General features: G+C 42.1%; 1 protein-coding gene across 5 annotated transcripts in view; it reads right to left on the reverse strand.

Annotated features, from left to right (window-relative positions):
• The window catches only part of zranb1 (zinc finger RANBP2-type containing 1), a 61,439-nt gene extending 37,335 nt beyond the window's left edge, over nt 1–24,104 (reverse strand). The window contains exons 1-3 of one of the 5 annotated variants that reach the window (XM_033033725.1): nt 23,592–23,705; nt 19,652–20,511; nt 336–523 (exon numbers count right to left, since the gene is read on the reverse strand). In XM_033033725.1, coding sequence (XP_032889616.1) covers nt 336–523; nt 19,652–20,468 — 1,005 coding nt within the window. In that variant the 5' untranslated portion in view covers nt 20,469–20,511; nt 23,592–23,705. Of the gene's footprint in view, nt 1–335; nt 524–19,651; nt 20,512–22,774; nt 22,894–23,513; nt 23,706–23,819 lie in introns of those variants that run through there. The other 4 variants (XM_033033723.1, XM_033033726.1, XM_033033727.1 and 1 more) reach the window with 4 other exon arrangements.
• Nucleotides 24,105–24,108: the final 4 nt, after the last annotated feature.

Genomic DNA, 24,108 nt, shown 5'->3' on the forward strand with positions numbered 1-24,108 from the left:
ATGGTTTTGTGAAGGCGAGATCTTGCCTGACGAATCTGTTGGAATTCTTTGAGGAAGTTGATAGTAGGATGGACAAAGGAGTTAGTTGGATGTGATTTTGATATGAAAATCTGAAAAAGTATTTTGGTTATGTAAGCACAGCAAAGTTGAAGAATGCCATTTGAATCTATACTACTAGCTTCTATTTAGAGCTTACAAAATTATTTTCTTTCACGAGACCAGGTTTAATCTGTAACTCACTTGACATTAACTCAATTTTGCCAACAGAAATGGGGGTAACAGTGAGGGGTGACGGGCAGGCGAGTAGTTAAAAAAGGTTCTATTAGTTAACTTACCTCAGTCAACAAAATTGCCAACATGTCCTGCCTCTGAAAACGGATAGCAAGGTGTACAAGCGTGTAACCTACATCAAAAGCAGAAGGACGATTCAGCAGGCGCACTTCATCTGACACAAGCTGACGAGCAATGTCACTTCCAGATGACTTGTAAGCTTCCACTGCAGCCAGATCTCCTTCGACAACTCCTGCAGAACACAATGCATACTCAAATTAAGTAAGCTGTTCAAATATCACCACAAACCAATTTATCAATATACAATACAGAATTTGGAACTCAGGATGCAGGTATTTGAAGACTGCAATGATTAAAAATCTTCCAAAATACAAATACTTGCACTCAAGGACAACTTTTGTGTTAGTTTATGGGACCTACAGATTGTTTAATGAAATGCATTTCAACTCTTAATACAGGTAGCAGAACAACATACTTGAGTGAGAGAAGATACAAGGATGCTGGTTTATACTCGAGTGAATTTTGTACAGCAAATCAGATTATTTTATTAAACACTAGGGGAGCTTGAAAGAGGGGAATAAATAAGGATTCCTTGACAGTGGAAAAAGCTTACCCCGGCACAATAAAATATGTGAAGGCAAATTCAATATGAATACCTGTGGATGGGAAAGATACATCCGACAAAATATTGAAGCCTCCACAATGATGGCATATTTTTCAGCAAGGTTTTTATCAGCTGCTAACATTGAATTTTATGTTTCGTAACAGGCAATTTTGGAAAAAGGGCAGTTTGATTTTATTTCAACATAAACACACTCCACTGTCGTAAGGAAAAGTAACCAAGCATCTGTTCCAGAAACCTCAAACGGATAAAGTTGTAGTAATTTTATCCAATTCATTTTAGAAAGCTTATAAACAATCAGTTGCTCAATTTAAAATTTGAGTTCATTAGGTTTTACGCAGCTTGAAAAAGTTCTATTTTGGAACACAACAGACTGAAGTTGCTGGAATCTAAAGCAAAAAAAAAACTCTACAGAAAGTAGTCAGTGAATCAAGCAGTATCTGTGGCAGAGAAGTATTTGTTGATGTGTTGAGTCAAGACATTGCATCAGGACGGACAGTGGAGTGGGTAGATAACTGGCATATAGAGTCAAAAGGGAGGGAGTGAAATAGGGGCCAATAGATGATAGGTGGACCAGGGAGAGGCGAGGGATAATGGGTAGATGGAGCCGGGAGAGAAAGATAGCATTGGGGACAGAGGTTAAGTAGATACATTTAAAATTAAATTATAAAGAGCATTTTAGAAACTCGTAGGTAGACAAAAATGCTGGAGAAACTCAGCAGTATCTATGGAGCGAAGGAAATAGGCAACGTTTCGGGCCGAAACCCTTCTTCAGAAATCAAACTCGTATTAAATTTGCTAATGAATAAGCTCATTGAATCACTTAAGAAATTATACCGAAACTACTTTTGTTGGGAAAGGATGCATACGGACAATACTGAACAGTAATCGCTTCAAATAGGCCATTAGTGTGGGATTTTACATTGGAAGCGAGGAGGCCAAGGACAGAAAAGGTCAGTATAGGAATGGGAGAGAGAGTTAAAATGGTGACAGGACTTGACAGGCAGAGTGCAATGTATGGCTAGGAATGAAACAATAGATATTTTGAACCAGATGCAAGGGAAGAAACATGCAGCCAAGGATAAAAACAAGATGCTTGTGCAAAAACACAAGGTGCTATAATAACAGGAATACATTTCCAGTAGGTATTCAGAAAATTATTCCAGCGTGTATACTTAAAGGAAAGCAGGAATTAAAAAGTTGAACCAGAGATAAAAAATTACATAGAAAAGTGCAAGGCAGAATGAAGAAAATGCTCGAAAGAGCCCATAAAATTGGTTTAGTCGTCAAGTAGAAATTCTAATTATTACTGACCAACAATTTGCATGTCTGGCAACTTTGTGACTTAGTACAAAATATACAGGTAATGAACTTGTTGATATGGGCAGCTATGAGCCAACAATAAATGTAAGCGATTTAGCTCATAAGTAGGGTGACCATGCAATAACTACGACAGTCTTGAATTTAAGAACTCAGAAATGCCTGGAACTAGGACTTGGGGGAAAAAACAGATCATACAATGTAACAAAGAGGTGGAGTTGGAGAGTGGGGTATGTATCAGGGAAACCGGGGAAAATAAATAATTGTTCAACGCTATATACAGATTCCCTCAATTACAAATTACTCACAGCAAGTATATGTACTGTAAGAGGTGAATCAGTACCAAAATGTCGAGGAGAACTAAGCAAATTTAACACCACGTTTGGAGTTTTTGTAGTTTGGAAGTCATATACCAGGCAATGATAACAATAGTTTGTGGTACCCAAAAACAAATTAACCTTGCTACAATGATAATAATCTAAATAACCAGGAGTAAACTTAGAAATAGTACTCACAATACTATAATTTAAAAAGATCTAAGGGGGAAAGGTGGAAGTGATCCAATATAAAATTTGAAAATGAACTATTTTTCTTCAGTTTGTTTTTGATGGTTTAGTAGCTGGCTGACTGAGATTCTAGTTACCAGACACCTATATTCTGACTGCCTATAAATCCTGTCACTTCAATTATATATAGATTGTAGTCTTACAATCATTCCCAAATAAACAGATCATTTTCAAATTGAGAGGCTGTGGTTTATGGGTTACCTCGGGAATTGATGTGAGGCACCCAGCTGCTCGCAAGCAAATATGGATTGGTTACATATCCAGGTCTGCTGATGATAGCAATTTCACAAGGTGCAGAGAAGCTATAATGGGACAGAAGAGTGAATAGGAAAGGATATTCATTTCGATAACAATATGGAAAAATGTGAGGTTATCAAAATTTACACTGATAGCAAGGTTTTGGTCTTCTGCGCTATCTGAGTTTCTTTGTACACATATTACTATAAGTGAATCTGCAACCACAGCATGCGTTGCCTTCTTTGCAAGAGGATTTGAGTATAAAAATGAGGACCTTACTGAAATGATAGCGTTCACCACACCAGGAACATGTACGGAAGTTCCAAGTTTACTGTCAATGCACAAGTACGTTAAGTTACGGTTATAAAGAAAAATCTTGCATTCATACAATGAAAAAATAAGTGGAGAACTTGAAACAAAATACTAGCAGCACCCAAAAGAGCAGGCAGTATTTATGGAAAGAGAAACAGTTTGTTTCAGGTCGAAGTTCTTTATCAGAACTGGGAGAGCAAACAAGTTAGTTTTAAGATGCAGGGAAGGCAGGACAAAAGGGAATACCTTACATTCCTGGCACAATCTGACCAGCTGAGTATTTCCTATGTCATTTCACCTCTTTTCCAACTATGCAGGGACACAAATAATCCTTCCAGATGAGGCAGCACTTTGAATCTAGTGTACTGCATTCAAAGTTAACATTGTGCTTTCCTCTACACGGAAGAAACAAAATGCAGATTGAGTTAACGCTCCATGGAACACATGCAATCAATTGACAGGGGGAATCCTAGCTTTAATCGCCTGTAGTTTGTCTCTCCATCCCATCCATGGCCTTCTTCACAGCTCTAATAACGCCGAATGCAGGTCTGGCAAATAAAACCATTTTTCATCTGGGTATGTTTGCAATTTGTAACTTGGATTCTGTATTTGTAACAGAACTGGTCATAGCTCGACTGTGGGTAATCATTAGCTCAGTTAACACATTCTTACCTGTGGACTCTACCTACAACTCTGCATTTTGCAGCTTTTTATAATCTTTGGTTTTGTCCTTCTAACTGCATGCATGTCATATAGATCTTAACTGTGCGAAATAATTATGGATGGTTCAGATGGCAAGTCTAATCCAGGCAATATCCAAAAATATGTTGATCTTTATGGGTAGTACATGAAAGGGGCAGAGGCAAATGATTGCCATTATTGAATGGCAGAGCTGGCACTTGGACATGAACGTTCTACTCCTGCTTCTAATTCTTAGTAACACCAGTTCGGTAGTGGGAGGGCACAGATTGAGAATAGGGAAGCCAAATATCAGGGATGCCACGCATTTCAATTGCATCAGCTTTTTTCTCATGACCTATTCATTTTTTTAAATAAATATCTTCTTAATTCCAACGCAATTCCTTTCAGCCCGTCCGTCCGTCCATCCATCCATCCATCCATCCATCCATCCATCCATCAATCTTATATTAAAACTCTCGTCCCATCCGTCCGACATCCGTCCGGCTGCCTTTCTGCCTTTCGATTCGTTCCCGCCGTGCGATGTCACAATGCCCGATGCTCGCAGACGTCCAATCGCGATGCCCGACGCTCGCAGACGTCCAATCGGAATGGATCCATTTACATGTACGGCTTCCGGCCGCATTTCTTCCTTTGATTCCCTGCAACTCCGAAACCAGACGCAGAATCGCCGACGTCTTTTCCATTTCGGTAGAGATTTCACTTTTCTTTCTAAGTATCCGCTCCTCATTACATTTCGTCGTGTTTAAGTACCCGTTTTTAATCAAATCCTTCCCCCCCCCCCCCAAATTATATCTTCTTAATTCCAACGCAGTTCCATCCATCCATCCATCCATCCATCCATCATATTAAAACTCTCGTCCCATCCGTCCGACATCCGTCCGGCTGCCTTTCTGCCTTTCGATTCGTTCCCGCCGTGCGATGTCACAATGCCCGATGCTCGCAGACGTCCAATCGCGATGCCCAACGCTCGCAGACGTCCAATCGGAATGGATCCATTTACATGTACGGCTTCCGGCCGCATTTCTTCCATTGATTCCCTGCAACTCCGAAACCAGACGCAGAATCGCCGACATCTTTTCCATTTCGGTAGAGATTTCACTTTTCTTTCTAAGTATCCGCTCCTCATTACATTTCGTCGTGTTTAAGTACATGTTTTTAATCAAATCCTCCCCCCCCCCAATATTTCAAAAATAAACTGGCTTCACACCCATAGACTCAGCACCAGCCCCAGCCCCAGCCCATGGTGAACGTTCCATCGTGTGATGTCACAATGCCCAATGCTCACATATGTCCAATCGGAATGGATCTATTTACATATGCCTTTGCAGGAGCCCCAGCCCATGGTGAACGTTCCATTGTGTGATGTCACAATGCCCAATGCTCAAATACATTGTTGCCATAGAGGGAGTACAGAGAAGGTTCACCAGACTGATTACTGGAATGTCAGGACTTTCATATGAAGAAAGACTGGATAGACTCGGCTTGTACTCGCCAGATTTCACAAGATTGGGGGGGGATCTTATAGAAACTCCTGATTACATTTCGTCGTGTTTATGTACACATTTTTAATCAAATCCTCCCCCCCCCAAATATTAAAAAAGATACTGGCATCTCACCCATAGAATCAGCCCCAGACTCGGTTTGTATTCGCTAGATTTTAGAAGATTGAGGGGGTATCTTATAGAAACTTACAAAATTCTTTAGGGGTCCACCACTCCCCCTGTCCCTCTTCCACCACTCCTGCTACCCTTCTCCCCCTCCCTCGCTCCCTCCCCACTCTTCCACTTCTCTCTCCCCCCACCCCTCTCCCCCTCCCATCCCACTCTTCCCCTCCCTCCACACTCTTCCCCCTCTTCCTCCTCATTCCCTTACCGTGCACAGTCTCTGTCTTTAAGAAGGAACTACAGATGTTGGAAAATCGAAAGTAGACATAAAAAAAGCTGGATAAACTCAGCGGGTGCGGCTGCATCTATGGAGCGAAACCCGGAAGAAGGGGTTTCGGCCAAAAACGTTGCCCTTTTCATTAGGTCCATAGATGCTGCTACACCCGCTGAGTTTATCCAGGTTTTTTGTTGTTGTACCAGCCTCTCTCTCTCTCTCTGCCCTTCTCTCTTCTCTCGACTCATGCACGCCCGCTCCAACCCCTCCACCCCCCCACCTTCACCTCTCTCCCCCATCCTCTCCTCCTCCTCCCCCCCCCCCCCCCTCTCCCTCTCCACCCTCCTCCTCCCCTTCCACACAAAATATTTTTTGTGGGGGCAGGTCCACAGGGTGTGTGACTGTTTGTGGAGGCGGCCACGCGCTCTCCATTCAAGAAGACGCTCATCTGTTTGTGGAGGCGCGAGCATAGTGTGTGACCAAATATCTTATAGCGGAGATCTCCGCTATAAGATCTTTGTGTGTGAGGACACACGTTCCCCCCCCCCCCCCCTTTGGTGCAGGATGCGCGTGCACCATCTGAACGCTCCGCGATTGTTCGAATTCTTCACTAACCGTCATTCTGACTTTGCTTGTGAAGAGAAAAGTCCTGAATTGCATTTGTCTGATGCAGGAAGATTGTTCCCGATGTTGGGGAAGTCCAGGACAAGCGGGTCACAGTTTAAGGATAAAGGGGAAATCCTTTAGTACTGAGATGAGGAAAACATTTTTCACACAGATAGTGGTGAGTCTCTGGAACTCTCTGCCGCAGAAGGTAGTTGAGGCCAGTTCATTGTTTATATTTAAGTGGGAGTTAGATGTGGCCCTTGTGGCTAAAGGGATCAGGGGGTATGGAGAGAAGGCAGGTACAGGATACTGAGTTGGATGATCAGCCATGATCATATTGAATGGTGGTGCAGGCTCGAAGGGCCGAATGGCCTACTCCTGCACTTAATTTCTATGCTTCTGTTTCCCTCTCCTCACCCCTCTCCCCCACCCCCCTTCCCTCTCACCCACCCCCCTTCCCCCTCTATCATCACCATCTTCCCCTACCCCTCTGTCCCTTCCACCACTCCCCCTACCCCTCCCTCCCCAGTCATCCACTTCTATCCCCTTACCCCACGCCTCTCCCAACCCCACCCCTCTCTTCCCCTCCCTTCCCCTCTCTCCCCACCCCTTCCCCTACCCCCCTGTCCCTCTTCCACGACTCCCCCGTCTCTCTTCCACCACTCCCGCTACCCCTCTACCCCTCCCTCCCCACTCTTCCATTTCTCTCCCCCTCTCCCTCTCCCATCCCTCTCTCCCCGCCCCCCTTCCCTCTCAACCCCACCCCCTTCCCCCTATCCCTCTTCCATCACTCCCCCTACCCCTCTCCTCCTCCCTCCCCACTCTTCCACTTCTCTCCCCCTTCCCCTCTCCTCCTCCCTCCCCACTGTCCCCTCTCCCCCTCCCTCCCTCCTCCCAATCTTCCCCATACCCCCTCCCCCACATCTCTCTCCCCATCTCTCACCCCCTACCCCGCTCTCCTTTCCCTCCCAAATCTATCCCGTGCGATGTCACAATGCCCAATGCTCGCAGATGTCCAATCGCAATGCCCGATGCTCGCAGACGTCCAATCGGAATGGATCCATTTACATGGACGGCTGCATGCTGCATTTCTTCCTTTGATTCCCTGCAACTCCGAAACCAGACGCAGAATCGCCGACATCTTTTCCATTTCGGTAGAGATTTCACTTTTCTTTCAAAGTATCCGCTCCTCATTACATTTCGTCGTGTTTAAGTACACGTTTTTAATCAAATCCTTCCCCCCCCCCCCCCCACCAATATTTCAAAAATAAACTGGCTTCACACCCATAGAAGCTGCCCCAGCACCAGCCCCTGCTGAACGTTCCATCGTGTGATGTCACAATGCCCAATGCTCAAAGACATCGTTGCCATAGAGGGAGTACAGAGAAGGTTCACCAGACTGATTCCTGGGATGTCAGGACTTTCATATGACGAAAGACTGGATAGACTCGGCTTGTACATGCTAGAATTTAGAAGATTGAGGGGGTATCTTATAGAAACGTACAAAATTCTTAAGGTGTTGGACAGGCTAGATGCAGGAAGATTGTTCCAGATGTTGGGGAAGTCCAGAACAAGGGGTCACAGTTTAAGGATAAGGGGTAAATCTTTTAGGACCGAGATGAGAAAAACATTTTTCACACAGAGAGTGGTGAATCTCTGGAATTCACTGGCACAGAAGGTAGTTGAGGCCTGTTCATTGGCTGTATTTAAGAGGGAGTTAGATGTGGCCCTTGTGCCTAAAGGGATCAGGGGGTATGGAGAGAAGGCAGGTACAGGATACTGAGTTGGATGATCAGCCACGATCATATTGAATGGTGGTGCAGGTTCGAAGGGCCGAATGGCCTACTCCTGCACTTAATTTCAATGGTTCTATGTTTCCCTCTCCCCACCCCTCTCCCTCTCCCACCCATCCCTCTCCCCCACCCCCTTTCCCTCTCTACGCCACCCCCTTCCCTCTCTCCACCCGCCCCCTTCCTCCTACCCCTCTGTCCCTCTTCCATCACTCCCCCTACCCCTCTCCACCTCCCTCCCCACTCTTCCACCTCTCCCCCTTCCCCCTCCACTCTCCCTCCCCACTCTTTCCCCTCTCTCCCCCACCCCTTTCCCCCACCCCTCTCACCCTCCCTCCCTCCTCCCCTACCTCCCCATCCCCCACATCTCTCTCCCCATCCCCCTCTCTCACCCCCTACCCCGCTCTCCTTTCCCTCCCAAATCTGTCCCGTTTCCTCCACCTCCTCTCCCCTCCCTCCACTCTTCACATCCCCCCTCCCCCCACCTATGTGTTTGGGGGGTGGTTAATGTGAGTTTGATGCCACAGCCCCCCCCTCCCCCCCCCCGCAAAACGCCGTTGGGGAAACAGACCCAACGGGTCTGCACTTGGTCTAGTACAATATAAAACTTCGTAAGACCAACAGAAAAGTAGTACGTTGTCACAAAAGTGATTGGTTCAAAACTATGGAGTATTTTCATTAGGTATAGTATTACTTACTTCTCAGACAAAGTGACTATTCATGCTTGAAGATACTGAATGTGTAAGAAGGAACTGCAGATGCTGGTTTAAACCGAAGATACACAAAAAAAGCTGGAGTAACAGCGGGACAGTCAGTATCTTTGGAGAGAAGGAATGGGTGACGTGTTGGGTCGAGACCCTTCTTCAGACTGGTTAGGGATAAGGGAAGCGAGAGATATAGACGGTGATGTGGAGAGATAAATAATAATCTGATACTGAATGCTTATCTGAATTTGTTTCTTCTGCTGATCCCTCTACAGAATGCTGTAAGTAGAGCTACTTTTTATTGACTAGAGATTAAAGTTAAACAAAAGGAACACAAGCATCCAGTACCAACAATTGTCGAGAATCTGAAACTACTTGGATCTAGGGTACTGGTTTGTGTTTAATTAAGATTCACTAAAATCAGAAGTAAATGCCATTGTCCAGTATGCTAGTAAACTGAGGAACAGTCTTTGTGCAGGTTTCCTCAAGCAGAGCCTATTCCATCAAGCACATCATTCTTGGACTTGTGTGCGACAGATTAAGAGTGTCCACAAAAATCCAAGCCAAATACTACTTTGGCATGTTGTTTTCACAAACATGCATTCAATTATTATCAGAGACAGACAAAATTCACATTTTTACTTCTGGCCCACTTCAAACACAGCTTATTTGATTGAAAACTGCTTTTTGTTGCAACAGATACAGCAAATTGACAGACGCTCCTATGCCAATAAAGCAGCTTATCCAATTTTCTATTTAATTTGAATTGTAAGTGTGCACAGTTGGGGCATTATATGACAAGCACAGGAATGTTTTATTATTATAGTGACTGGATACCTTAAAAGTAGGAAAAGGTATAATTTACTTCGAGGCAAATAGCAGCTGAGGAGATCATACAATTAAGGATGCGTTGATATTCATAGAAGGGACAAGGAGTTGTTTGTGCAACAACGGCTCAAGTGGCTTGCAATTTAGTTTCAAAGTAGCAATGGAAGCAAAATAATGTATTGACCCCAACAACAGCTTAACTATTTAATCAAAACATTACTACAAAGTCTGATTTTTTATCTGATCACTAATCTGGGGCACACTGTGGTGACAAGCCACTGTCTACGAATGATGAGATATGATAAGAGGCTTGATACCAGCCCCCAATATACCCCTGAGCAACAACAAGCTTCACAGAGTAAAAACATGGTGCAAAATCTGGGAAACCTAATACTGATGATATCAAATGTGGTTTTAGTGGCTGCTCACTCTAACATTGTTACTGAGCCGACCTTGCCTTTGTTTGAGGGATTAATTCAACACAATGTAGGGATTTGAATATCCAGTACAAACAAATATATATTTGATACTTTTTGTGCTTTTCGAGCATGCTGCTACCTTTTGATAGTTAGACAAGTCTGAATTTTGAAATTTAACTGTTCAATGTCCAATAAAATCTTGTCACGCTGAACCCTGACATATCTTATCCCCCTATTTCCTTCATAGTAAAGTCCTAAAGTTGATAGAAAAGACACATGTGGTTGGATGCAATGACTATATTGCCAGTGTCAACTGCATCCAATTAAGGACCAGTCACATGATATCCTGAATACAAAGAGACCAGCATCAGAGGTTCAGCAAGGGGCAATGAGGATTTTCTCAGTGGCGCACATTGAGGCAACGGCCAAATACAAAAAGCTGACAAATGGTGGGGTGGACGGGAAAATTAAAGATTTACTATTAAAAGGAAGATTCTCTATTGAACGATTCTTGAGGTCATGTGATAGGAGTAGAATTAGGCCATTCAGCACATCAAGTCTACTCTGCCATTCAATCACAGCTGATCTATCTCTCCCTCCTAACCCCATAACCTCTGACACCTGCACTAATCAAAAATCTATCCATCTCTACCATAAAAATATCCACCGACTTGGCCTCCACAGCCTTCTGTGGCAGAAAATCCCATAGATCCACCACCCTCTGACTAATTAAATTTCTCATCATCTCCTTCCTAAAAGAACACCCTTTAATTCTGAGGCTATGACCTCTGGCCCTACACTCTCCCACTAGTGGAAACATCCTCTCCACATCCACTCTATCCAAGCCTTTCACTATTCTGTATATTTCAATGAGGTGCCCCTCATTCTTCTAAACTCCAGCAAGTACAGGCCCAGTGCCGACAAATGCTCATCATTGATTAACCTACTCATTCCTGGGATTATTCTTGTAAACCTCCTCTGGACCCTCTCCAGAGCCGGCACATACTTCCTCAGATATGGTGCCCAAAATTGCTCACAATATTCCAAATGCGGCCTCACCAGCGCCTCAGCATTACATCCCTGTTTTTGTATACAAGCCCTCTTGAAATAAATGCTAGCATCGAGTTTGCTTTCCTTACTACCGACAACTATTGATCAAATATGTGCAGAATAGGAATATCCTATTAGTGTCAAACAAAAATAATTAATGAGCTTCTTTTTTAAAAAGCCCACGTTAATTGATAATTAAGAATTACCATTTAAGATTAATATTAAGAGGAAAATAAAAACAACATGTACCAACCAACTAATTCATTTACCACAAGTTGGGGGGGGGGGGGGTCACAAATCTTGAAATTAAAGCAAGGGAGCAATCACTGACAGAAACTACTGATCACGTCATTATACAATTGCTCATAGAATCAACCCCAATCTATTCATTCCATTCAATGTTATTTAAACACATTGTGGATGGAGCATGATTCAAATACTGTCAGACAGCCATATCACATGTTGCACATTACTTAAACAATTAATACAAACAATCCTCTTCTCTCATTTGAATGTTCTGTCTTAGATACCACACAATGCCTTCATCTGTTAAAAAGTTCAAGCTTCATTTAAAATGTACTTTACAGGCCACCTTAGTTATACCAAAATGCCTGCAAGCATTCAAGAAGAAAAATAAACTTGTAGGGAATTTGGTTACAACCACTGATTTAGAAATAAAAGAGCAGTGACAATTTATTAATAATCATGCCATATATTTTAAACAATTAATTTTAACACCTGTCATCATTTCCCAGTAAAGCATAACTGTGGCCAAGTTCTAAGATGTATTCACAGTTTAATCTATAATTCATTGCAGTAAACAGTGCAAATCAGCAAGGGAAGTGGATTTCCTTATTTGGCAATATAGGATGTCTTAATATCACAATTTATTGGCTAAATATGCAATGAATTCCCCAAAGCTTCTACTCACCAACAATTTTCATAACATAACTCTCATTACTCTAGATTTACTCCATTAGTCAATGAAGCCTAACCTTGTAACTAGTTAACACTAACTCCCAGTAAAGCATTGTTAATTAATTGAAATACTTTCATTTATGAAGAGTCAAATTAATTTGCCAAGGAAAAACTTACCAAGCATTTTGGCCCAAAGACTTTTAGCATTATAATCTTTACTAACACAATTCAGAACCTAGACCTGAAGATTCATGCCAGGAGCGTCAGTGGGCTGTATGCATTTCCACTACCCCACCCACCCCAAAATGAGTGCCCTCATGATAACTTCTGCTCTAACTAGAGAAATTCATGAAATGATAGCAAATTGCATGGATCAATAATATTAATTCAGAGAAAGAATAAATGTTAATTGTTTTCTTTGAAGTTACTTTTTATTCCTACAAGCTACCAATCTATAAAAATTCAATACTTTGAACAGATTTTTAATCTCTTAAAGAAGTTTCTTAATAAATCAAAAGAAAGTAAAAAGTAATTGAGACAGTAGATTCAGAAAGGCTTCCTCAGAATATGGATTAAAATATTTGGATTAAAAACTCAGCAGCATATTTGTTTTGGAGCCAAAAGGCCAAACATTGATCATGAGTATTATCAGAAACATTATTAAGGTTAATCAAACCTGCTTATCTGATGTGGTACATTGGAAGTTATGCCCCAAGTGTCATTGCTGTGTCTGGAAGCACAAGATAAGAGTTCCGAAGACAACAGGAAATATAAATATTGTCCTTTTTAACCATTGATTAATTTTCCAACACATGTGGGCCAGGTATTCATTGGAGTTTGCATGTTCTCCCTGGACCTCGTGGGTTTTCTCCAGGTGCTCTGGTTTCCTCCCACATCCCAAAGTCAGGCGTGTTTGTAGCTTAATTGGCCTAAATTTCCCCTAGTGTGTAGGGAATGGATGTGAAAGTGGGTTAACATAGAACTAATGTAAACAGGTGATCGATGATCAGACTACTCACTGGGCCAAAGGGCCTGTTTCCATGCTGTATCCCTCTAAATACCTGAAAACAGCTTGGCTTCCCCATTATTCTTATGCAATCAGAAAGAATGGAGAGAAAGAAATCCTGAACTGCAATTTCTTGCATAGAATTTCCTGTTTTGTGGCCATTATTCAATGCTGAACAGTTGACTTCAATTACATTATGGGAAAATCAATAGCATTGAGTGCAGAAAACAACAGCTTAACCAGTTAGGTAATGCACAATCTGCTTGTCTGTATGCCTGAATACAAAAATGGATGAACAAGCAATGTAACAAAAACTGGTAAATGTAGACATCTTACATTTTGTTTCAATTAAATAGTGCCATTTTATAAAATCTCCGCAATTGGATATCCTCAATGTTCTCTCGTTTCCTCCCACAACCCAATGATGTCCTAGTGGGTTAGCTAGCACCACAAACAGAAGGTGCACTATTTTGAACAGTCAATGCCTTAAAGAGATTGGTAGATGCACCAACATAATGTTTTTACACCAGAGCCTGATCCTGCAAGACCTGGCCTGCCATCTAGAATCACTGCCTGCAACTATACACATCCTTGCTTATCAGTTTGGAAGCAAAGCCAACTCTCCCACCAACTAGTCTATGAGTAGCTAAATCCAAGACAGTTCAAAGGCTTTACAGAAATAAAAATAATCCAATGTGTTTGGTGGCTGGTGTTGATCTTTACATTTTTCTTGGCACCATCATATTCACTGTCCCTTTGGATGGACAGAAAGCACACCAATTTGGTGAGCAACTTTTCTGGGTGAAGAGGACACTGGTGATATCTTTCCGAGATGGATTGCAGGAAGACTCCTTTTTTAAAAAAAATTTAAATTAAAAAAAAATGTAACTGGTCTCCCTTCTTAAAAATGGTTAACTGGGCTCGAAATTAGCAGTTGCCCGGGTGCCAATGACCACCCAAAGTGCCACCGGGCAACCTAAACAGAGAGTCATTTTGCCCGGCTTGGCACTGCAGATACTGGTTTATCCCGAAGATAGACACAAAAAACTGGAGTAACTCAGCGGGTCAGGCAGCATCTCTGGAGAAAAGGAACGTGATGTTTCGTGTTGGCAACGGCAGTATTGCGGGGCAGAGATATTAGGTGAGTGGTGACGAAGGGTCGGAGCGAATGACGAGCCCCCGAACAGCGGCAGTAGCGGCCGCGATAGCGGCTCAATCTCCTCCTCCTCCTGCCTGCCCTGATAGCGGCCACTGCTTGTCACTCCGCCAACGGCGCTTTCAAAGCAAACCTTCCTGCACGGCGAGGCCGGGAGGGGGAGGCCTCCTTCCGCCGTCTGAAGCAGTTGCACCAAAGATCCTAGCTATAGGATCTTTGAGCTGCACCGCTCAGCCCCGCATCTTGCTGTTGGCTTGCGGAGGAGGGGAGGCGGTGGCGAGGAGATCCCAACCGCCTCCCCCTTTGGCGGCAGCACTTGGCGGTGGACAGGGACGGCCAAGGAAGCAGGGCAATGATGTCCGAGGAGCGCTGGCCTTCCTTCCTCCTCACCCCCTTCCCCTCTCTCTCTCTCTCGTACGCCCCCCTCCACCCCCTTAATGGCAGTCACGGTGGCACAGCGGTAGAGTTGCTGCCTTACAGCAATATGCAGCGCCAGAGACCCGGGTTCGAACCGGACTACAGGTGCTGTCTGTATGGAGTTTGTACGTTCTCCCCGTGGGTTTTCTCCGAGATTTTCGGTTTCCTCCCACACTCCAAAGAGGTACAGGTTTGTAAGTTAATTGGCTTGTTTAATTGGCTTGATAAAAAAAATGTTAAATTGTCCAAGATGGCAATATGCAGAGTACTGCTCTGTCGACTACAAATTTCAGAAGGTATCCTGAGACCCCTCCTCTCCATCCCGCACTGATCCCCATTCCCGCCTCTAATCAGTCCTCACTGACATCCCCTGTGCTCCCCTCCCCATCTATTCATCCTGCGCTGATCACCCTAACCACCTCGCATGGATTCTCCTGCCACTTCCCCCCACCCCTCCATCCATCCTACACTGGTCCCCCAATTCATCCTGCACCGATCCCCCCCATCCATCCTGTAGTGACCTACCCATTCATCTTTTACTGATCTCCAGTCATCCTGTACTGATCCCCTCATTCATTCTGTACTGATCCCCTCATTCATCCAATACTGATCCCCTCATTCATCCAATACTGATCCCCTCATTCATCCTATACTGATCCCCTCAGTCATCCTGTAGTGATCCCCCATTCATCTTTTACTGAATCACCATTCATCCTGTACTGATCCCCCATTCATCCTGCACAGCCCCTCCGATCCACTGTACTGACCCCCCCCCCCATTCATCCTGCACTGATACACCCATTCATCCTGCGCTGACCCCCCCCCCCCCATCCATCCTGTACTGATCCCCCCATTCAAGAAGAAAGGGGGGGGAACAGTCTGAAGAAGGGTCTTGACCCAAAACGTTGCCTATTTCCTTTGCTCCATAGATGCTGCCTCACCCGCTGAGTTTCTCCAGCACTTTTGTCTACCCCCGTTCATCCTGTACTGATCCCCTCATTCATCCTGTTGTGATCACCATTCATCCTGCAGACCCTCTGATCCACGCTGTACTGACCCCCCCATGCATCCTGTACTGATCCCCCCCCATTCATCCTGCGCTGACCCCCCCCCCCATCCATCCTGTACTGATCCCCCCTCCCAATCCATCCCATACTGAACCCCCCATTCAACACCACTGACATCCCCCGTGCTCTCCCCTCACAATTTTACATAATCTAACACGTACTAATTCACCTGCCTCAATCCATCCATTCCGCACCGATTGCCTTCTCAACACCTTTAAACATATTACCAAAAGAACATTTGCTGCAGTTATGTCCTTTGGCCACCTCTTGTCAGTTAGTGTAATGTTTAGATGGGTTAGATACCCACCTGTCAGATGGGTATAGTCGGTTTTAACAGCTATTATCATAAAATGCCTTTAGAAATTACCTTGCAACCTGTATATTTTGTTATGGATAAATTATGTGGGAAGCGAGAGTGTTTCTGTCCCAATAGCAATAACGACCCATGCTATGGCCATGTCATGGTAATTTTTGTTCCTTCACAGAAAACATGCTTCCATCAATCTGTAGTATGCATGGTTAAGCATATATGTTACCATGGTCCAGGATTTATTGACACATGTTGATCATACGCTGAATAATCCAACCACATTTTTGTTTGGAAGTGGAAAGAACTAATAGAAATTGCATTAATTGCAATGTGTAAAAAGAGTTTAGATACTGTATTATAATGTTGCTGCATGTCATTATGGTATATATCATGTCTTGATTGGTGGATATGTTTAGTTTGTGACTTTATTTGAAGCAGAAATAATATGTGAATGCTTCATTGAGCATAATTCCGACTGTTAACTAAGCACTTGATTAAAAAAAATGTTAAATTCGTCCGAGCACTTATCGCACGCGTCATGCAAGCTGTCTTATATCATTTGGCAACCTAAAAAGCTGCCACAGTTGCCCGGCTGACAACAGGGAAAAAAAGTTAGGTGAGAGCCCTGGTTAAGCTTACAGTATCCTTGAAGTTACTGGGAATATCCACCTCTTCCCAGACATGTAGATTCGTAATTGAGTTCTACACTACCACATTCAGGAGCTCAGCAAAGATGCAGTCTTCTCCCAAATCTTTTTATTTTTGAGTTGGAATATAGTTTATGATTTCGTAATCACTCAGGTGATAGCAAGGATTGCCCTTGTAGTTTTGCTGTGGGATAGTCCAGAGCACTCGCATCAAGGAAAATCAATGTTGAGACAGTTATTAAATTAAATTTAAATGTCTTTATTTATATAGCACATTTTTAGTCAACTTGCATTGACCCCAAAGTGCTTCACATAATTACATCCACACACAGGCAAAGGTGGGTGAAGTGTCTTGCCCAAGGACACACACAGGCAAAGGTGGGTGAAGTGTCTTGTATGCACTCCAAGCAGGATTCGAACCAGCTACCTTCCGGTTGCCAGCCGAACACTTAGCCCATTGTGCCATCTGTCGTCCCTTCTGTTGGCCTTAAGTCCCTATTTTACTCCTGTTCTTGGCTCTCAGTTGTGATGAGGTCTACATGTTAAATTCAGCCACAACAATCTGTAATTCACTGCCCATTAACTATTGGCAGAAAATTCATCCTGGCAATTCTGATGCATGATCATAGAAAATGTTCTGACAGCACATTGCAGTGCTCCTCAAAGGACTCCCAAAGAAAACTGCTCATTAAAGAAAGACTTACTCCAAAATAACTAATTAATGTCCACCAGCAATATTAGTCTCTATATTTCATCCATATCTTAACATAAATTCACGGTCAAATGCAATTGAAGAATTTAATATTACAAAAAAAATTAAGGGAAGGGATGCACTTTAATAATCAGTGCAATATCTTACATGCACCAACAAAACAAATGGGAGCTTTGGCAATGGAGTAAAACAATTAATCACTCATTCACTACATGCTAAAACTCTGCTGGCTTTAACATCAACATCCTTGCAATGCAGCTTGAAGGTTCCAGATCACAAGTGATTTATACAATGCTGGACAACTCCCTTCACAAGTTGCACAACAGCACCACCACAACACCTGGCTGATTTTGAATAAGAATGACATTGAAGGTGTGAAAGTAAAGCATCATTACTTCAGTACAAGTACTTCAGTACAAGTACTTCTTCAGCCCTCCGAACACATTGCATGAAATCAATTATTCCTTCCAAAGGTTTGTATCATGCCTGTTGGTAGTTATTTCATTTGGAGAATACTTATACTGTCCACACATCATAGCACTGTGCAGATGATGCCATTAATTGGACATGCAGATTGGGTGTAGTAAAGGCAAAGCACAATTATGATCAAATGCAAGAACTCAAATTATGTCCATTCCTCCCCAACCAAAATGAAACAGCAATTATACTATTCTTTCGTTTGAGCAAATTTATTCCAGTGCTTATCCAAACCCATTTGGGAAAATGCAAATCTCAATATAATTTAAAATTCGAAGTAGTGTTATAGACTATGGGCAGAAATGTAATCCTCCTTTGCTTTAAAATAGGCAATAGAAAATGTCTGTGAACGTGGGCACAATTGGTGGACATTCATAACTCAATCCTTGGCACCCAATGTTACAAGCAGCCTCTTTACAATAGATATGAGGCTTTAATCACATAAGACGCAACAGTATAAATCAGACAATGGTATAACTTAAATAATAAAATTCAATATAATGGATAATTTTATGATGCAATGGAAATCTAATTTGAGTGAAAGTTAATAATTCTGTCAGCAAAATCAGTTTTAAAAACATAGATACGAGTCAAAAACTGACACTTTTACAATAACAAATTTGATGCCAAAGTTTGGAATAAAGAATTCTGAACAATTAATGATAAATTTCCATATCAAATTATATACTATAATACCTTTATTATAGTTAATATTTTGGGGTGTCAACCTGCCAAAAATAATCTCATTTGCAAGACAAGTGCTTTCAATCAAACGTACATCTTGGACATACAAATTAAATGGTGGAAAGAACCCCTCACCATGTGATCATTTAAAAACATCCTCCCCCTTATTCCCCCCCCTCCCCCTCAATTTTCCAATCTTCTCAATTTTTTAGAGATGAAGTGGTGGCGTATGGACTGTTTTGTGCGAATGACAAGTGTTCCATTAAAAACTAAAAATATATACACCGGATATATCCAGTAAGAGAGAGTGCCACATGTAATCAGCAAGACAGACATGAGTAAGCTTGCATAACGAACGACTCAGACAAGCGGAGTGGTTTGTCTGCTTCCTTGTTACACAAAGGTAGGTGCAAATTAATCATACATAGGTTGATACACACGTTTGATCTTGCTTCAAGGTGAGAAAATATTAGGTGAAGTGATGCAGTTTCATAGTCGCAATATGCAGAACATGCATTGCTCAACACAACCCAGTTTGGAAAACATTTGGCGTTTAAAAATCTACCAATCACAGTCGCAATCAAAAGTAAATCAAAGTAGTAAAAATAACACTCTGGAAATCACTGGAGCCCTGTTTGTTGATCTTAAATCGCCGTGGAAAATGAATCCTATATCTAATATTCCTGATTGTGACCTACATTAAGTTATTGGAAAATTGTGCCCATACGTTGTGGCCAGACGCAGCAAAATTTGCTAAAAGTAAAAATCCAAACATAAACTTCTCAATTTTAAAAATGCTGCTTACATTATCTTCTGAACAAAACATTCTTTAACAAATATACACAATTCTAAAAATGCCACACACATTCACTATTATGAAGTGAGTAAGGTACACATGGTGATAAACAAAAGGAAATTCACAAAATACCTACCTACGCAAGCATTGAGAAAGAGCCAATCTGATCTTTTCATTCTATTCTTTATTTGTTTGAGTCGTTTAAAATCCACTTCCAACTCTCCTTTACCGCAAACAGCTCCCGGTGCCAACTCAATCCTTTGAAAGTCCATTTTCATCTCTGACTCAAGTTTAGGTACCGGAGGAGATCTTCTTTGGCTATTACCACTACTGCCACTGCTCCTCCATCGAGCCCTGTCCTGTTCATTTATCAGTGAAGAAGCTTCATCTGCTTCTGCAAATTCAATTGCATCCAAATTGTTAGGTGTAGGACAGTCACAGACTGCACACTTCCGAGACTTGGGGCAGTTCTCATATGTGCAAGCTGCACAGATCCAATGCATTGCTTTTGTGTTGAGTCGGTTTCTGTCATTATACTCTTCACAGGGGTCCTGAGAAGCCTGAACTGGTCTTGAAATGCAACCAGATGATTGAGGGGAGTCCGCAGGGCTTCTGGTCCGACGCTGAGACAAACACTGAGTGCATCTTATTGCTCTTGGCCAATTCAAGTAAGTACACATGTGGCATGACCATTTGCTTGCACTTTCAGAATTGTACGACGATTTAACCCTTGGTCTAGCACTAGAGTCTGGACAAATCAGAGGACTGCTGCCACTTTCTATACTTGCAGTATCCCAATCTTCATTCAGATCACTGGAGCTGCCTCTGATCGGATCTTCGGTAATTATAGTGCCGTTGGGTCTTGGTGCACGACACATGGTGCATTTGATTGCAGATGGCCAGTTTTCATACGTGCAGTAATCACAGGGCCATTTTATTCCATATTCAGTCATCGTTGCTCACATCTAGCATCAGTTTTCTATGCAGGACAAGAGGCTGCAACAAAAATAAAATCAACAATTAATACAGATTTCTTCCCCTACCATCCGACTGGGCAAACATTACAATGACACTGCTTTTCTATAAAGTATGGAAAATTAGATTTTTTTTTCAATTTATAGGTAACACCAAATGTCTTTCAAATCAACATTTTCCATTACCCTTTCACTCAATTTAGTGGAATTTAAAACTATAAATACAACATTTTTATATTAATTAATATAGCATCTGTGAAAACAATGGAACAAATGACAATCAATTTCAGACCATCCATTCACCATAAACTAGTTCATAATTTCTATAGATTTGGTCATGAATGCTTCGGAGGGAATTTGATAGACTGAATTTCTATCTTAAGCAAAATGACACATGAACAAAGTGATTTGTCACTGTTCATTGTACTTCCAGCTCCAGCAACTCATTCATATCTAGAAACAAAATATTTCCCAATTAACTATATAAAAAGGACAGATTCATTTTATGCTGATATTCCATATCTCACTTAAATGAATAACACAGAAATAATGTCCAGCAACAGAAAAAAAACTCCAGGCATTCCCTGGATTTTGAGACATGTCAACTTGCATTTTTTCATGGACTCGACCCATGGTTTGCATATATCAAAGCTAGACAGTATAATGTATTTTACTATAAGAATGGTATAGTAATGATGCTACTCCTTGCATCCTAACCAGTTAACTCACTAGATTATTAGCTATATATTGGACAAGAACTTGTTACATTCAAGGCGGTTTTGGTTTTGAAGTCAGTTTTACATTCAGATAATTGTTACTGCCTAGTTTTGTAGAAAACACATTTCAGCAGAAAAATAGTAATGAGAATGATGATGAGCCTCATACCTGCAAGGCTTAATATCAGACTAGTAATAATTTTAGCATGTGATGGAGTTTTGCTGCAATAGAATTATAAACCCAATTTAAAAAATAATCCACAAAAAATCAGTATGCTGTTCCCCAAATTCTAAAATATATTTAGATAATGCAAGATATTGTAATTGAACTGATTTCCACATATTTACAAATGAGAAAGACAAAGTACTTGAGCTATTTAGTAATAGTATAGGGAAAACAAGAGTTTTTCTTTCAACAGTTGACAATTAGAAAATTGGAAACCCAGTTTCTATTCCTAAAAAATAGTACATCTATTACATGAACCTACTTTTACATTTACAGATTCTGACTGACCTCGTTTTTCAGCATTTTCTAATTGTGACTATAGACCAAGCTTTCCAACAACTCTCAAACATCTAAACACTGCCAATGTTTGCTCCTTGTATTACACTGAAACCCAGAAGGCATCTTGACTATTACAAAATGATAGTCTAAAATTAGAAATTAAATTTAACGTTCAGAATGTTGGTCGATTTCATCCTATTTTTTGAAAACAAAAATACACTCCCCAAAAAAACTATTTTTTGTAAAGAGGCATGGGTGTATATTTTGTGGTAAGTAGCAAGTGCTGCAAGGCAGATGGCTTCTACCATGCCATTTAAGATTCAGCACAGTGGGGGAAAAGCAGCAGTAATCTTCTGCTCGTAATCAAGTGATATTAGCAAAGTTAAATTAATTATTATCAACTTCTGTTGCAGATTAACTTTCTCTGAATCTACAACATGGTTCCGAAATTTCCACAAAAATTATTTGTCTAAACACTGACAAGATGCAAGCATATTAGGATTCTCCCTTTTTAGCAAAAAAGGAAAACAATCTTAGTCAGTTGGATTTCTAAAAGTCAATGTTTAGATAAATTAGAAAGCTAAAAAAACAGACCATACAGCACAAAGAACAAAACCGGACAGCTAGAACAAGTCCATCAAACAGATACGAATGATACAATGTTTGGAAAAAAAACTGGCCTTGAAAAACATAAGTACTTAAATACTATTTGTACATTGGATTGAGCATTGTTTCTCAAAAAATGGTTGCACATTGCGTGATCAAATACACTAATCAAAATACTGGCGTAGAAATGTCAAGTTTTACACTATCATTTACATTGTTCAATTATTTGAATATAGCAACAGGAGTTATGGCAACTCCAGGATATTTAAAATATGAATGAAGCAATTCCAAATTAGGAATTGGCAGCACATTGTATATATGCAAGTCAGCTGATTTGCATCAACATATCTGCAACACTGGGTTCGGTTGCTGATTAAGGGCCCGGGAGGTGTCAAATGATTTATTGCGTTATAATTTAATAAACGTGACAAAGAAACATCGTAAACGTACATACTAACCCAGCATTTCTAAACAAAGGATTGCCAACTACGAAAACTGTAGACGGTAGGTAACAAAGGCAGCTTGAACAAGATTGTAATTATAAAACGTTTTGCGTTATACTCCAATCTGCAGTATGCAAAGATAATTTTCAAAACCTTTGGGTACCGAGTTCTTATCACAAACTTAAAGGCTGCAGAATGAGTGATGTTTTTCTTTACACTGATTATCATTGGAGAGAAGAAAACTGTAAACGTGACATATGTTCTAGACAAAATGCAATTGGGAAATAAAAGAATTACGAAAGCTGGAAACGTTTATTGTTGTAGCTCAACTAATAAAAGATAGGTAAATGTGGTAATGTAACGAATAACGTAATTTCATACAGCATATTTTATGGCAAACGAGAAAGAAATGCTTGGCACAAAAGTACTTCAAATGCAAGTAGCAAAGCAGGATTCCGGTGATCACGCTAAAAATCACAACTCAACCACAAACTTGCAAAAAACTTAAAATCTGGAACCCATAAATAGAAAATTTAGCCAAAACCTGTCCGCAACATGTCCGTTTAATTCTGTTGCTAAAAGAACTAAACTTTGTCTTTTTCGCTAGCTTTACGCTGGGAACTACAAATGCATCAGTGTGAAGCAGATACGGCCTCACTCTGCACCCGGCTATCTGTCACTTCGCGCAGGATACTTAAAACAGCTCGCTGTCGCTGCGGATTTTACTTTTCGCTACTGATTGACCAGCAGTTACCTAATTCCAGCTCTTGGGCACCGGCCTCGCATTCAGCTGCGCTGGGGCTGCACTTCCACGCCGCTGCCACATCTTTACCTTATGTTTAGGTTCGGGTCAGAGGGGGGGGGGGGCCGCACACAACAAACAACAGACCTTCTCCCCCGCGCACTCTCGCGTCTCTTGTCCACCGCCGCCGCCGCCGCCGCCTCCGCCTCCTCCTCCTCCTCCGCCGCTCCAGTCGATCCGCTCCCCCACACCACCCCCTCTCTCACCCACCCACCCCAACCCCGCTGCCGCCGCCGCCGCCGCCGCACTTTTCCTTACATGGTGGCCGGGTCAAACAAAAACCCCGCTCACAGTCATCGCTCCGTCCGAACGAACGACCGACCGACCTCCCGGCCGGTGACCTCTGGCTTCCCCTTCACTTCACCACCCCCTACCCTTCCCCTCCCCTCCCTACCCCCCGGCCCGCTGGTGTATTATGACATTTTTTCTCTCCCCTTCGCTCCGCTGTTCGACTCTAATGGCGACGGCAAAGACAACATCGGACAAAGTTTGCTGGGAGATTCACGACGTCACATCGCACCCCCCGCACGCTCGCGCCCCCCATTGG

Source organism: Amblyraja radiata, chromosome 15 (assembly GCF_010909765.2).
Source record: "Amblyraja radiata isolate CabotCenter1 chromosome 15, sAmbRad1.1.pri, whole genome shotgun sequence".
In the NCBI taxonomy this organism is placed as follows: Eukaryota; Metazoa; Chordata; class Chondrichthyes; order Rajiformes; family Rajidae; genus Amblyraja; species Amblyraja radiata.